The sequence below is a fragment of the Rissa tridactyla genome, chromosome 8, assembly GCF_028500815.1.
Source record: "Rissa tridactyla isolate bRisTri1 chromosome 8, bRisTri1.patW.cur.20221130, whole genome shotgun sequence".
In the NCBI taxonomy this organism is placed as follows: Eukaryota; Metazoa; Chordata; class Aves; order Charadriiformes; family Laridae; genus Rissa; species Rissa tridactyla.
The window spans coordinates 32120184-32135419 of record NC_071473.1 but is presented as its reverse complement, the minus strand read 5'-3'; the positions used below and the strand labels follow the sequence as shown (position 1 = coordinate 32135419).

At 37.1% G+C, this 15236-nt stretch overlaps 1 protein-coding gene across 3 annotated transcripts in view; it reads left to right on the top strand.

Moving 5' to 3' along the window:
- NTNG1 (netrin G1) overlaps nt 1-8139 on the top strand; it is a 158899-nt gene extending 150760 nt beyond the window's left edge. For all 3 annotated transcript variants that reach the window (XM_054212387.1, XM_054212388.1, XM_054212389.1), the window contains one exon: nt 6898-8139. In XM_054212387.1, coding sequence (XP_054068362.1) covers nt 6898-7124 — 227 coding nt within the window. In that variant the 3' untranslated portion in view covers nt 7125-8139. The remainder of the gene's footprint in view (nt 1-6897) is intronic.
- Nucleotides 8140-15236: the final 7097 nt, after the last annotated feature.

Genomic DNA, 15236 nt, shown 5'->3' with positions numbered 1-15236 from the left:
AATATAATTAATCACAACATTGGTTCAACTTTGCACAGGAGATCTTCGTATTAATGTTTGTCATTTTATGACCGTAATTTGGACACAGTAAGATATGCTTTAGGCTTGTACTTGTCTACACTGATTTATTTTGTCTTAACTTCACAATGTGCCTTGGTAGATAAGCACAAACCAGTTTTCTTTTCGTGCTATCAGAGCATCTACCTCGTTTTGATTAGACAGTATTCTAAGATAGTTTTACTGGTCCTACTACAGCAAATGATGAATTAGTGTCACTTCAAAAAAACCAATCATTATGAATATCTCATTTAAAAGAGTAATAGCTGTTTTTCATATCAAGCATGTCTGTGGTTTAAAACCCCTGAAGAAGTCTGATCAACACTGACAGGTGTATTCATGGCAGCAAAACATTTAAAATGCATTTGGCAGTAACTGTAACTGGTAACAAATTAAATTCTAATACTAATAATCTAACACTAGATCTAATCGGAAGACAGGCCAGGGGAGAAATCTAAGTGACAAAACATCCAGGTCAGTTATTAGCCACTGGTTCTTCAAATGAGTAAGATACTTAAGTTATAAAAATTTGAGGTTTTGTCGTGTGCTGTGCAACACTAATTGTAACAGCAATAGCTGTGACCTTGCAGAAGCAGCCCAACTACTTACAAGTTTTCCCCATGCCCTTATATCCTCATTTCCTAATATTTACTTTGCATGGGTAAAATCTCATGACTCAGTGGAGCTCCACACAGAGATCTTTAACTCATAACAAGTATATATTGTATTTTTAGGATAGTTTCCAAATAATGGAAATAATTTGTTGCTGCTAGCTCTGGTAATTTGAAAATATTTTGATTGCGGTCACTTATGTTCTGATAGAATTGGAAACAATTGTAAACCTTTGCATTTGAATGAAACTAGGTGTTTTGCATTCCCCAATTCCATTAATGTCTATTTGACAAATTGTGGGGAAAATACTACTAATACCTTCATGACTGCAGAGGTTTTCTTGTGCATGTATGTGCAGATGTCTGTATTCTTACTAGGCATACGCACCAGCTTCCTCATTTGTTGCAATTTCTTTTATATTCTATGATTGTTTTTACCATTTATTGATTAAATGATCACATTTGTAGAGAATAATGCATGTTAATTACAGAATCTTTCTAGTATTCATAGGAACTAATTCTGCATCTGACAAGAATCGCTTGTACTTGGCCTCAATTTACTGAGCTTATTTATGTAGTGAGATGAAACCTCCTAATTTTTTCATGGCATTTCAATGTGCTATTCACAGCTCTCTATATATAGACAACCGCTGCATATATTGAAGCTACCTATGAACATCATTACTGAAAACATGGGTTTCACTATGCTTGGGTTTTTACTCACTTATTATGCCGAGACAGAATATTCTGTTTGCATGTGTGCTGAAAACTTCCTCATAAATGAATTCAAGTAACATTCTTTACTAGATAAGAAGTACCAAGGAAACAGATGCATTACAGAAAAAAAACAGCCAAGAATCATTTCCTTAGCCACTAGACCTCTATGCTTTCAAAGTTATGAACAATGGGTGGAATCCAAGGTCAAAAAATTCTCATGATTTCAGTAGTGCCATTCACACAAGCTACTGACGAACACTACGGAAAATTCACTGCAGCAGAAGTAGGGTCAAAGCTTGCGTCAGGGCTTTAGAATAGACTAAAACGTTGTGTAATATATTCAGAGCTGTCAACCCACCAACCTGTCCGGGAACTATAATACTCATGGCCTGGGAGACAAAAAGGAGAAAAGCGAAGAGATGGTTTGAAAAAGAGCGAGAGGGAGAGAGAAGTCTGTAACAAATGCTACCACAAAAAGAGCACGCTGAAGAAAAATTGTGATGGGAGAGATCATACAAAACATTGCTTGAAATGAAAGACCAGAATTCAAGAAAGGAAGCAAGGACCTCCAATAAAAAGTTTTCTTTCTGTGACTTTATCATTCATGATCTTTATGCTGTTGCTACAAACAATGAACATTTCATAATAAATCCAGAATTTGATGCAGAAAGTGAATACCACCTATCCTAGATTTAAAAAAAAAAAAAGTGTTCTTTTGAATACGTTCATTTTTTATTTTAAGTCAATAGCCTGTCCTTGCTCATACTCATGTGGCCGACCCACCTGAATAAGATGCTACTGTAGGCAAGGTGTACAAAAATTAAGGTAGCACAAAGAAAGGTACAAAATGTATTTTCTCCCCTCTTGGATGGCCTCCAGGAAAGACAAGAGGCTAAAAGAAATTGTGTTTAAGTCCAATAGTGTATTGGGTTTTTGTCTGAGCCATAGGCAGACCAAAAACCCTGTGCCTGTGCTCTGAAGCTGCCCAGACACAGCGACCAGCAAGAACATAAGCCAAGAGCACAACGCTGTGCCTGAGGTGGCCTCCAGATCGAAGAGAGCAAGACGTGCGTTTGTGGTACCATGTCTATATTGCTGCTTCAGAACTAAAATCAGCCACAGTTGTCTAACTCTCTTCTTTCAAGAAGCCGCAAAGGTATTAAGGTTGAGTTTTGGACAGACTCAGAAATTGTCAGGTATTATTCAGATTTGATCATTTAAGAGGAAAGTAGACATTTGTCAAACAACCATGCTAGTCTCAACACCTTTCATTAAATACCCAGTATAAATTCTATGAAATGCTAGCACATAACTTAACCCCTGAAACTGCTTAAGCTGGTTCAAAGACTCGATATTTTCCCCTTGTTTTCCTTTTTATTCCATTTCCAAATGTAGTAACATTGGATTTACAAATCAAGAATATTCTGTGGCTTGTGGTAAGGCATCTTTCAACATCATTCATAGAGGTCTTATCCTAAAAATGAGGCTTCGATATTTTGTTAACTATTACTTTGGAAAAGATCTTTACATTTTAATTAAAAAGGAATCATATCTCTTTCTAATTGCAGGGGTTTGTTGGTTTGCAGAGGGGAGGGGGGATTGCCTCAAGAATAGAGAAGCTTCAGATAGCTATCCATTTTTACATGTGTCTTTTTTCTGTCTCCTTTGTGTAGTGTTTTAAGGATCCCAAGCTTAGATTGTAAATTGATGAATTTGGAAAATAATATTTTAAAAATTCCTTTATTTTACTTTAAATATTTCACTTCCCACAGTAGCACAGACTAGAGACGGTGCTCAGAAATATCGCCCAAAAAGGCCCGCAAAGCTCTCCGGAGCGAATCGGCTATCTCTGTTTTGTTTCTTAAATAATTTATTTGATGTCCTGTCTTCTAATTAACGAGGGTCTGCCAGCAAACCCACCGCTAGTTCAACCCCACAGGTCTCAATAGTCATGTGCAGATTTAGTTGTTTTACTTGCATCACTTCTCCATGTTTCATTCTTTGATCAGAACTTGATATCTCATGCCTTTCAGATTAATTCCGACTAATTTTTCATTATTATCACTTTTAATGATAAGGCAGAGCTGGTTCAACAGCTCTCAGCAGTGGAGGCAGCATTTTACTGCTTGGAGTACAGGGGGCCAGGGCCGGAGAAGGCAGGAGGGGTGCAGCAGGCAGGAAAGCCCGTATTGCCCGGCTCCTGGCCTCCGCTGCTCAGGGAAACGAAAAGGCCCAGGGCCAGGCAATGCTGGGGCTCCCCCAGCCCCACCTGCACCCCCCAGCACCCACTGCAGCAGCTCTCCTTGGGCTTCAGCACAGATCCAGGCGTCTGCCCCTCCTGCCTTGCTCCGCAGCTCCCGGGTCACCACCTTCTCCGAGTAAAGCCTGGAGCCACATCAGAAATAAAATGGGTTATAACATGTATCCTAGCACACCCCTCTGTTAACATTAGAAACTTTGTTAACTTTCATAACAACAATTAATATACTTGCCTTGCTTTCATCTCAACTACTTTTGTTTAAGGCATAAATTTTGTTTTAGATTCCAGTGAAAGCGCTCCACTGAAAGTGCTTTTCTTTATGCTGTTGACGTGCTACACTCGTTAGCTGTAGCTAATCCAATTCCTAAACTGAATGAACATAATTAGTTAATATTAAAGTTTTAAAAGTAATCCTGACCATGTTTTTGGGAAGGTAGAAATGGTATTAGAGTTGGTCAGAATAAAATTAAAACAAAATTGGCAAAAAGTAAATAATGGGATTTCCTATTTTCATAATTGTTTCATTTAACTTCCAAATCACCACAGTTGCTACCTACATGATACATATATGTGTGTACGTGTGTGTGTGCAGGAGAAAGAGATACAAGGACGAAACTAAGGAAAAGAAAGCTGTGACAGTACAAGATGAACAATTCAAGAATTTTCGGCTACATAGTAGTTTGCTGAGAACATCAAGATCTGCCTGGTTTTACTTCAGTGCGTTTCTGTGGGCAAACTTAAAAGCACACAAGAACAACGAAGGGGAAGCTTTTGATCCACCCCTTCTTTAAGCACATTTTAAAAACTTCTAATGAGAAGTAATTGGTGCTGATTTAAAAATCAGCGTCTATAATGTTGTATCCCGAATTTTGTAGACAGCAATGATTAGAGGCGTTTGACAGCGTCAGCGTGTCAGACAGAACAGCCAGCATGAAGCAAAACGCCACTTCAGCCACCCATCTCCAGCAATCTGTAACTACAGAGCAGAATCGGGGCTGGTGGCCTCTTAAAATAACAGGCTAGAGTTGTCAAAATAAGTTTAAAAATAGGAAAGTTATGAGGAAATAAATTTATTTTCCAAATACTTGGGAACATTTGGATAATATATTCCGGGCCAAACACAAAATGAAATATCTCATCTGCTGTTTAAGAAGTGGTATCTAATTAACTATTGAATTCCACTCAATTATTCAAGGCAAACAATGGTCAGTATTGATGAGACAGATATTTCGCCATTTTCATTGCCTGAGCTGTAGGAAGCATCTCAGCAGTAAGTAGTCTAGCACAAGCAGATGCTGTAGTTGTACCACCAGATAAAGTATTTTGAGTTTGTGTATTGATACGGATAAATATATACTATACGAATAATAAAGTCAGCTTTAAAGATACATAGCTTCGGTTATAAGAGATGTAACTCCAATATTGACTTTAAAATAGTTTATTTTTTTGGCCTGTTATCATTATATTTTTCTGGGTTGTTAATCTCATCACATTTATTTGGTGGTGATTTACTGTTCCTTGTGTGTATATATATATAGTATAAATAGTATAAACACTATTTTTGCTCATGTATGTATAGAACATTAAAATTCAGACATACGGCTGTCATCAATAATATGTGCTGTTTGTTGTACTTTACTGTTCAAATTTTGACATTACAATTCCAAAATTGGACAACAAAGTTAAATCCATAGTTCTTAGTAAAAGCCTTTGATTGCTGAAGGAATCACTGAAAAAATTTAACTGTTCTCTCTCAGTTGCACCTATGAGTTTCTAACACGCTGTGTTATTATTGGGCCCACTGGGATGCAGAACGTTAGAAAGCAGTTGTCAGAGAGTCCTTCTAGAGCAAGAAAAATATTTTTCTGAAAGCAACAAGGACAGACAAGATTACCAGTAAGGCCGCTGGTGCACAGAATTGTACAGATTTATGGAGAATTGCGTCACTTAAGAACTTGGACTGTTTCAGTTTTAGTTCTCATAATATTTGGGTTGCGTTTAAAAATAAGTATATTAGCATTTATAAAACCATACCTTTTTGTAGCAATAAATAGCAATGTTTAAAGTAAGATTAACAATATTTTCCCTATTCTGAATTCTTTAGGGTATTTCCAGGCTAAGGTATGCATAAACAGCATGTAATGTTGAGTCTGCTTCTAAACACACTAATCTTTTCCCTAATTCTCTGAGCAAAAATTTACGCTGTTGTGTTCTGCCTAGATAGTAGGTGCAAGATGTTTACTAAAATTGCCTTTCCTATGGAAGACAGAGCTGTAATCTAGCCCATATTCTACTAGTGATATCACCTGGAGTAAAACACAGTTTGACACGTTTAAGTAGTATGTTCCTCATATCTCTACATATTTACCTAGTGAAATATTTCAATTGATATCAAGTAATACAAAATAAAGCTGTCAGTTTTTCAAATGCAATGCTATTATGCAGCTCTAAAACTTCTGCCTGTATTATTTCTTCTTAACTCTTGTCAAATCTGACTTCTGAAGTTGTTATATCAGGCTACAATATCTAAGATAGTTTTAAGACGCCAGTTACCCTTCTACCAAAGTAGCAAATCTAATTAAGAAGAAATATTTGATCTGTAATGGAAATAACAACATTATCTTTTATTTCCATATGTATATACCACATAATCCCCATCAAACAGCATGCTGAATTTCCTGCCTCTGCTTGCCTTATCTTTTTTGTGTAATTTTTTCAGATCATTAATACATGCAATTCTTGATTATAAAACCCTGCCTTCTCATACAGATCTTTTTACTTCAGCAAAGCCACGTTGCATAAAAATGCAAAAAAAAACACTGTTCCTGCTTTCCAAAACCCCTGTATACATTGCCCCTTTCAAATAATAACAGACCCACCTACAGCTCCAGTTCAGTAGTAACTATGAAAATGCAGACACGGGCACAAGGCAGGTATTAATATTCATAATATTTCATTATTGATCATTATTCATATTATTTCATTAATTGATATTATCGTAGTCAATGGTCTGAAGTGAAATGGTTCTCCAAGACTACAGCCTTAAAAAAAAAAAAAAAAAAAAAAGGATAAAAGGATGAGAATATATCAAATAAAATAAAAAATTCAAACTTGATTAAAAAAAAAAACACATTCCCTGTTTACATGTCTCGGGAAGAGGTGGGAGGTAGTGTTTTAATCCTGGGTTGAGTGCAGAGTTTCTCCTGTAGATGAATTTATATTTATTCTGCTTTTCTTTCTGCTATCTTGCAGCAAACGTATGTGACAATGAACTCCTGCATTGCCAGAACGGAGGAACATGCATCAACAATGTGCGGTGCCAGTGCCCTCCGGCTTACACTGGCATTTTGTGTGAGAAGTTGAAGTGTGAAAGGGATCCAGGAGGCTGCGGCCAGAACTCCGCGCAGGGGGCAATGTCACTCGGGCCCCTGGTGCTGCTGACGGCGCTGCTGGGAGCCACCGGACTTTGCCTTTGCTAGACTCCCTGCCGCCGACGGCAGCCCGTTCGGACTGCTCCCAGTGAACGTGCCACACCACCACAAGACAAAATCCAAGCGTTTGCTACTGAAATTTAAAAAGGAAAAAAAAAATATAAAGAGAGAAGAAATAACCACGTACAAACTGAGAAGGCCTAACTGAACTAAGCCATATCGATCAGTTACGGACAGGGCTCTGAGTCAAGACTGGTCACCTCTGACTCCAGACAAGTTGGCAGCTGCCTGTTCTGTCAAATCAGTGCTAGCTGCAAAGCTCACACAGGACTGAAACGGCTTTGACAGCCCCCAGAATGGGAAGAGAATTTAAGAAAAAAAATTAAAAAAAACCTTTGCTACTCCTATATGGTGCGCTACTGTACCTCCGCCCGGTGTGTGGACCGACCAAATAAAGGCATTCTTTGCTGTCAGTGCATTGTGGGTATAAGGAAATCTGTAAAAGCTGCCATATTGGCCTGCTTCAGTCCCCGAATCCTTTCCGACCTGTGCTTTAGTGAACGTTGCTCTGTAACCCTTGTTGGTTGAAAGATTTCTTTGTCTGATGTTAGTGATGCACATGTGTAACAGCCCCCTCAATAAAACTCAAGCCAGTCATATCCTTGTATACCTTAGCAGCACTGCATCAGTAAGATGCTGTGTTCACCTACTGTACAAGAGTGGCTATAGGACAAAAAGTGTATTTATCCTTTTGTATTCAAATGAAGTTATTTTTCTTGAAATAATGTACAATGTAGATTTTTTGTATTATTGCCTATTTGTGTTACCAGACAATTTGTTAATGTATTTAATTCTGATCAGATAAGAGAAAAATATTACTTTTTATTTAGTCCTTTTCTTTTTCCTTTCATTTAATTGTGCAGAGATTTCTCTGTATGGGCAACGTGCTGGCATCAAAGAATATCAGTTTACATATATAACAAGTGTAATAAGATTCCACCAAAGGACATTCTAAATGTTTTCTTGTTGCTTTAACACTGGAAGATTTCAAAGAATAAAAATTCCTGCATAAACAGCTCCAGGATGACGTATTGCTATTTCTTAAGGCCTTTTTTCGAAAACAAAAAAAAATTTGATCATTTTATCACCTAGTATGTGGAAGAAAAACAGGTTCAACAGTGGAAATTACATCATAACAATCTAACCTGGGTTTTTTTTTTTTTACTACTCTCATTATTTTTGCAAACAATTTTAAACGTAAAGCTTATAATTTGTTTGAGGAAAATTTCATCAAATCCCAAACTTGGAAAAGGTATGAAGTTGAAGAGTTCTCATCTTTGTTGTCTCAATTCATCACAGAAATTATTCCAAGACTAATTTGCAAGGTATTACAGAAGTTAGTCTTTAATTCATACCATTTTTGTGGATTTTGACAGTAATGAAGTAGATATAGCCACAGCTTATATTGTTTCTCCAAAAGCTTCATTAAAATGATATGTTTATATATGTACTAGTCTGCCTAAGAAACTGCAAAAACAGCAGCAATCACAAAAAAAAAGCGCCAAGATTTAACTTTTAATAAAGTCAAATTTAATATTTAGAAGGAGTGTCAAAATATACATCAGCGAGTAGATAAAAAGTGCTGCTCCAGCAAATAAAGTTTGTTTCAAGTATTGCCCAAGGTGTAATAAATTCTTGTTTCTGCCTTTTATTAGGCCAATTACTGAGTGTGACAGAAAAGTATAGCAAGAATAGAGAGGCAAGCCAAAACCACAGCAGTGTTTCAAAGTCCTGGGAAGGAAAACGAAAAAAAAAAAAAAAAAAAAAAAAAAAAGAAAAAATCAAATCAAAAGGTAGCAAGACTGTGTGAATTCATTTCCTGGCAATTTTCATCATAATGGCTGTAAATATTTTACCAACATAATAGCCTAGTAGAGAAAACAATTAATCAGCAAAAGAAAAATTCCTGGGAGAAATAAATTCTACCTGGCTGCCTCTTCCAAATGGTGAGCAGAGCAGAATTTAGGGCACTGCCTTCTTGGATAAGCTCTTTCCGCTGAGGAAGCAAGTTTTGTAGGCCAGTACCCAGCCTCCAGAAACAGGTAAGTAATAAGTAAATCAGGTCTTCCTTTCTAAAAGGATCCTATGAGGATGAGGATGATGAAGACCAGAAGCTGGTGCTTGTTCAGGCTGTCACCTTGGCCCTTCACGTGGAATGTTTGCTGTTCACACTGGCACTCTCTTTCGGTGGGCTAAATAAGATAAGGCAAAGATAAATTAAGGGCTTGGCTGGTTGCCAGCCACAGCCTACGTGTTATTTCGGGTATATATCAGAAGGATGTTCACAAGAATAAATAGAAAATTATATTGCAGACAATGAGAAATATAAATGCTAATACAGGTGACATGCAGAGCTGGAGATTACCTATAATTAAGTGGATTTCTGATATTAAAATGTGGAATTTAAGTTTTCTTAAAGCTTATTAGCACAGACCAAATTCAGATTGTGTAATTATTGGAAAAGATGCACTTTAATTGTCATTATAAACTCAAGGCTTTGTGAAAGTGCTAAGAAAGCACGTTATGCACGTTTGGTTAGAAGGGATTCTGCCAGCTGTGCTGAAGTATAATGAATATCAGATCGCAATCAATTCAGCTGCATTCCAATTTCATATACTTATGATCTTCTAAACCAGGGCAGAGTATATGGCTTTCCACGTATTTAGCTACCATTTCGTGCATTTTATTCTCCCTCACCTATTAATAAAATTACAATTTTATACAGGGGTACATTCAGCGTTTGGTTTTCTTATCAATCATCCTTTTCTTCAGCTTCATTATTTTTTCCTCTGAACTCCAGAGAACTTCACTAATGGAAAATTTTGAATATAAGTTTCTGCTACTGTATTCCAAGTATATTTGTAAAATTATGTGTGCATCTTTTGAGAGAAGAGATTTACATCACTCAGCATTACTTTACCTGCTTTTTTATTTAATTCAGTGGGAAATGAAGGCAGAAGCTGTTCCCCATTTCAGAAGCCGTGAAGAACAACAGATTCCTTTTCCTGAAGATACAGTAGGATCTTTCCATGAGAACATGTAGTCACAGTATCTGCTTTATTTTTCACATGAAAATACATACCCCTTCTATATTCTAGGTTTCTTGAGCGGGTATCCTGTCCCTGTGAATGCCTGTAGAATAGCAAACACACACAGGATACCAAAAAAATAACAAGAGCAGCACAATCACTAACCTAGGAATTTGGTTCTGTGTCAGAATGCAGCAAAAGGAACCTACTGCGGAATTGTTCTTTCCTGTATGATATTTCTTTCCTGGAAGGTTTAGCATCTAAGAACTGCCCAGGCTTCGCATTGCTTAGTTGTCCAGATTATAGTTCAGAGTCCAATGACCTTAGAGCCCAGTGACAGGACAAGAGGTCACGGGCACAAACTTGAACACAGGAAGTTCCACCTAAACATGAGGAAAAACCAGAGAGGTGGTGGAGTCTCCGTCTCTGGAGACATTCACAACCCACCTGGACGCGTTCCTGTGCAACCTGCTCTAGGTGACCCTGCTCTGGCAGGAGGTTGGACTAGATGATCTCCAGAGGTCCCTTCCAACCCCTACCATTCTGTGATTCATAATTAAATTTATGCAGTTATATTTGTTCCAGTTGTTTTGCTAAATCAGTCAGTCCTAGTCAGCTTACAGTTCCTGTGTTTCTAACTAGATAGTTGGTTCTGATCCAGGATCCACATGCGTTTAACATCTGAAAATGGGGCAGCTTATGAGAAGGTGCTGCTGCCTGACAAGGGGAGCTGCAGAAATTTCCACTTCAAGCTAGCCGTGTTTATCAAAGGGACATTAACAGAGAGGCATCTGTCTTAGTGCTGCATAACTGTTTCAAAAACAAACTATCCAAAGGGGGGGGGGGAAAAAAAATCTATTCAGACGCAAATTGACCCCAGATATTGCCCTCAAATGATAATTGATCTAATACTTTATCATGACTGAGCCACAGATAACAAGTTATTTCATGTAGTGAACAGAACAAAAAAATAATGTGCAAAAGACTCCTCAAATTTAGAAAGAGATCTTCTGCTTGCATTTAATTTTATACATCTTTCTCATAACTCCAAGATGCCAGGGGGATTTGTTATAGCCTCATTGGGATTCGAGGTTTATTAAACCATTGAATTAACTAGATTCATCCATGCATGCCATTTATTCACCTGTGAGAAATTTGAGTAATATTTTTCGTAGAATATGCAAGACAAGATTGTCAGGCAACCTCCAGCCCAGCCTTCGTGTTTGTCCTTGCAAATGTTACAGATGTAAATATTAAGACATAGTCAATCAATTCATTCCTAATAAAAACTGTAAGTTTAATTATTTATGGATGCAAACATTTATCCACCGCAATGCAGATCTGGCATTATAAATCATAAATTTTATATTAACCAACTTAATACCTTTCCTACCATCATACAGTATCAGGAAGAAGAGGATGTAAGCAGCGTATGCAAAACAAGCAAGCACAACAGCAGCATTTCGCACCATATGGTGCATTTCATTTAATGAAATGAAAGTTCATCACCAGTACAGTATGTTCACCAAGACACCATTTTTGCCACAATATGCAACAGATAAAATTCCAGTACAAAGCGTATGTTTCCGTTCATTGTTTTTCTGGCCATCATTATCTATACAGACCCAAACATACACATGATGAAATACCGCTCAAGAAATTTTACAGCCTCCAAGAGCAGAGAGAAGACTAACCTTATGCAACCTGTAGACCTAAACAGATCGTAAAGGCTTTGGGGCTGAATTCCTGCATGCATTGCTAGCTGATACTCATTTCTGAGAAGGACCAGAATAAAGATTCACATTATGGAAGTGCACCGAATCAGGGTTTTGTGGCAGTCAGTAGAACCAAAGTGACAGCCTAGTTACAGAAAGCACAACAGAACGGTGTTAGTCCTGCATCCGTCAGTGGGAGCAACCACATCTCACCCTGGGACATGCCCAGGCATCACTCTCCCGTCAAAACTTGCGCGTGTGCATTTACGGATGTGCACATTCTAGCTACAGTTGCTAAGACACCTGCCACTTACACGATGCTGCTCAATGGAGTTGCTGTACACATGTTGAAGTGCACTGTTGTCACCGGAAATAAATATTTTTTAGAAATTGAAGTAATAATAGCGTATTCTGGCAAAAGAAGGTCAGAAGTGGGTTTTGAGGCTATTGCTTGTTTGTTTGGGGAAAATGAGACTTGTTTTGGATGAGTATTTTCTATTTCTCACATAGTGTAATTTTCACTTAAGTACCCTGTGCAGGTCTTTGTAACATCTGAGAAACAAATTACTAATAAGTTAACTCTGACAGTCGTATGTCTGAACAAGACCTCTCAAGAACAATGGAATGAGTTCAATCCTATATACTGGCAGTCTTTACAGTTCAAGAGTACTCTTCTTCAAAGAGAAGAAATATTAGAGGCACTGACAGGAGTGAAAGGGACATGAGAATTCCTACATATACATGTAAAAAGTTACGTACATATGTATATACACATCCCAACACGGAAGCCCAAATCTCTCTAACTTGTGTGCCTTTGCATTCTAAATAGAAACTGCCTGATTTTCACAAGTACTCCATGTTCAAAACTCCCAGAGTTTGTCCCTTACTATTATTACAACAAAAATACAGTGAAGGACTATCCCTGTTTTAGTGGAAGAGGAAATTAAAGTCTTTCTACATCATACTGTAATTTGCAAGGCAACATATATAATCTATGAAATCAATGCAATTTTTAATACATAGAAGAGTTATGCAAAGTTTATGGTAGAACTCTCAAGTCTAATATTCTTCAAACATTAAGTTATAAAAAAAAAAGTCACATTCTATTATTTTGGAAAACTCTAAATATAATTAAAAATCAGGTTTTATTCATTACTAACCTAATCCAAGTGATGGAACTTACAGAGCCCACTGCCGCAACCTGAAGACAGAACTCAGAAAGGAGTTGAGGCTAAAATGTCTTCTCCAGAAGAAATATTGCAGGTCAAAAGTCACATCTAATAGAGCAGAACCGAATTCCAGCACTGTCACTGCAGCCTAGATCTGGAATTACCATCATCACTTCTGATCTCACAGGCATGCTTAACTGTTAAGTTTGTAAGTATCTCTAGAAATTCAAAAAGCTTTGAGAATTTGTATTATTGGCCAGGGCCAATAATTTGAGTTTTCAAATTCTGTCAAGTTGTCTTTAGTTCTCTAGTCACATGTGTTCCAAAATACCATTTATGGGATGACTCATCACTCCAAAAACCATTTTATAACCTTAAAATGGAGTCACCAATTTTACTTAATCGGTAATCAGACACTTATGACAATGCCATAGTAGTTCTCTATTTTTAGATTGTAATATTAATTAGATAATGGAGGGCGAAAGTTAACTTTGTCCTGTACATAGAATCATAAAGTCATTTACGTTGGAAAAGACCCTTAGGATCATCGAGTCCAACCATTAACGCTGTCAAGTCCACCATTAAAATATGTCCCTAAGTGCCATATCTACATCTTATATATTTTTGTTCTTCCTTAATGCACAGGAAAATCACAAATCAAGTCATAACACCAGTGATATTTTCTTTCTCTCATCCCCTCCATTGTCAGTGGTATCCAAATGTAGTTAGAATCATAGAATGGTTCGGGTTGGAAGGGACCTTAAAGATCATCTTGTTCCAACCTCCCTGCCATGGGCAGGGACACCTCCCACTAGATCAGGTCCCTCATTTATTCTACAGAAATTAGTATTTTCCAGTTATTCAATGTATTGTGCAAAACTAAATCTTGGTAGCTATGTTGCAGAAAGCACAAAATTAAAAAAAATAAATTTTTTACATTAATCTCTTCAAAACAAAGTTGACAAAAATTAGTATAAAATCCCTTCAAACTATTTTGCTGCATACCACTATTCAAAATATATTAGCAAGTATTTTCTATTTTGCAAATGAAAAGGGGTTATTTACCCACTTGTGATACTACAAACCACTTTACATACAGTCAATTGACAAGCCATGTAAGTCAGATTCCTGTGTGATCCCAACAGAAGAACAATGTTCATACATTGTTCATAAAAGTGGTTCATAGCTACTATGCTATTAACGTAGTGCAGCAGGATACATCTGGAGGGCAAATTGTCTGTAAAGATCAGTACAAATCTGAAAAAAAAAATATGGAATAATCCTGCAAGTTGTACAAGTTCTGATTCAGCTCCATAGCATAAACAGATTTTTTTAGAATTTTTTGTTCTGGTTGGGCTATCAGTTGGTTTGAGATTAATGCATTCTCTACATTCCGAAGTGCAACACCACTCCTCCACAAAACTAGCAAAATCACATTATGAGAAGTACTCAGGCCCTTAGGCTGCCAGTTTCTGCAAGCCATATTTTAAGTTCCCCGATTTTAAGAGTCCTTGATCTAGCTGATGCTTTCACACCTCTCAATGACTGTTTTCAGTGTTACCTGAACATGTTAACGAAAACATTTCAATCCTTGTACATCTACTGTGAACATGGTTCACTTTGCACCTGCAAATAATTGTGGATGCAAAATTAGCAGCTGCTGTCTGTAATTGTTGCTTATAATTGACAGTACTGAGATCTCCTTCAAAGGCTTGGGCTCTCTTGGACTAAATTCTGTTAACATGTTGAATGAAAAGATGTATTTGCTTACTGTAACTAAATAAAACACAAGGCAAAATCATTCTTACAAGATTCTTATGATACTCAAAATGTCAAAGCACTTCCATGTATCACAATTGGGATACTTCAAAAACTCTCAAGGAAGAGACAATAGGCCAGATTGTTATTCTCCACAACCTATAAATTCTCAGATACTTTGAACAGAAATTCTGTATCATTTATCTTTTAATAGAAATGAGGCAACTGTGATCCAGAGAGGTAAATGGAGTTGCCTGAAACAACCCAAAATGCAACTGGCAAAGGCAGGGAACAAGTTCAACACACTCAAGCTCCACATCACATTGACTATGAATAAAGTATATTTTACAAGAGTATTGAAAACTTCCTAGTAGCTTTGGTTATAGTTACCACTATAATTAGTGGTATTAGTATATATATGACATGTAA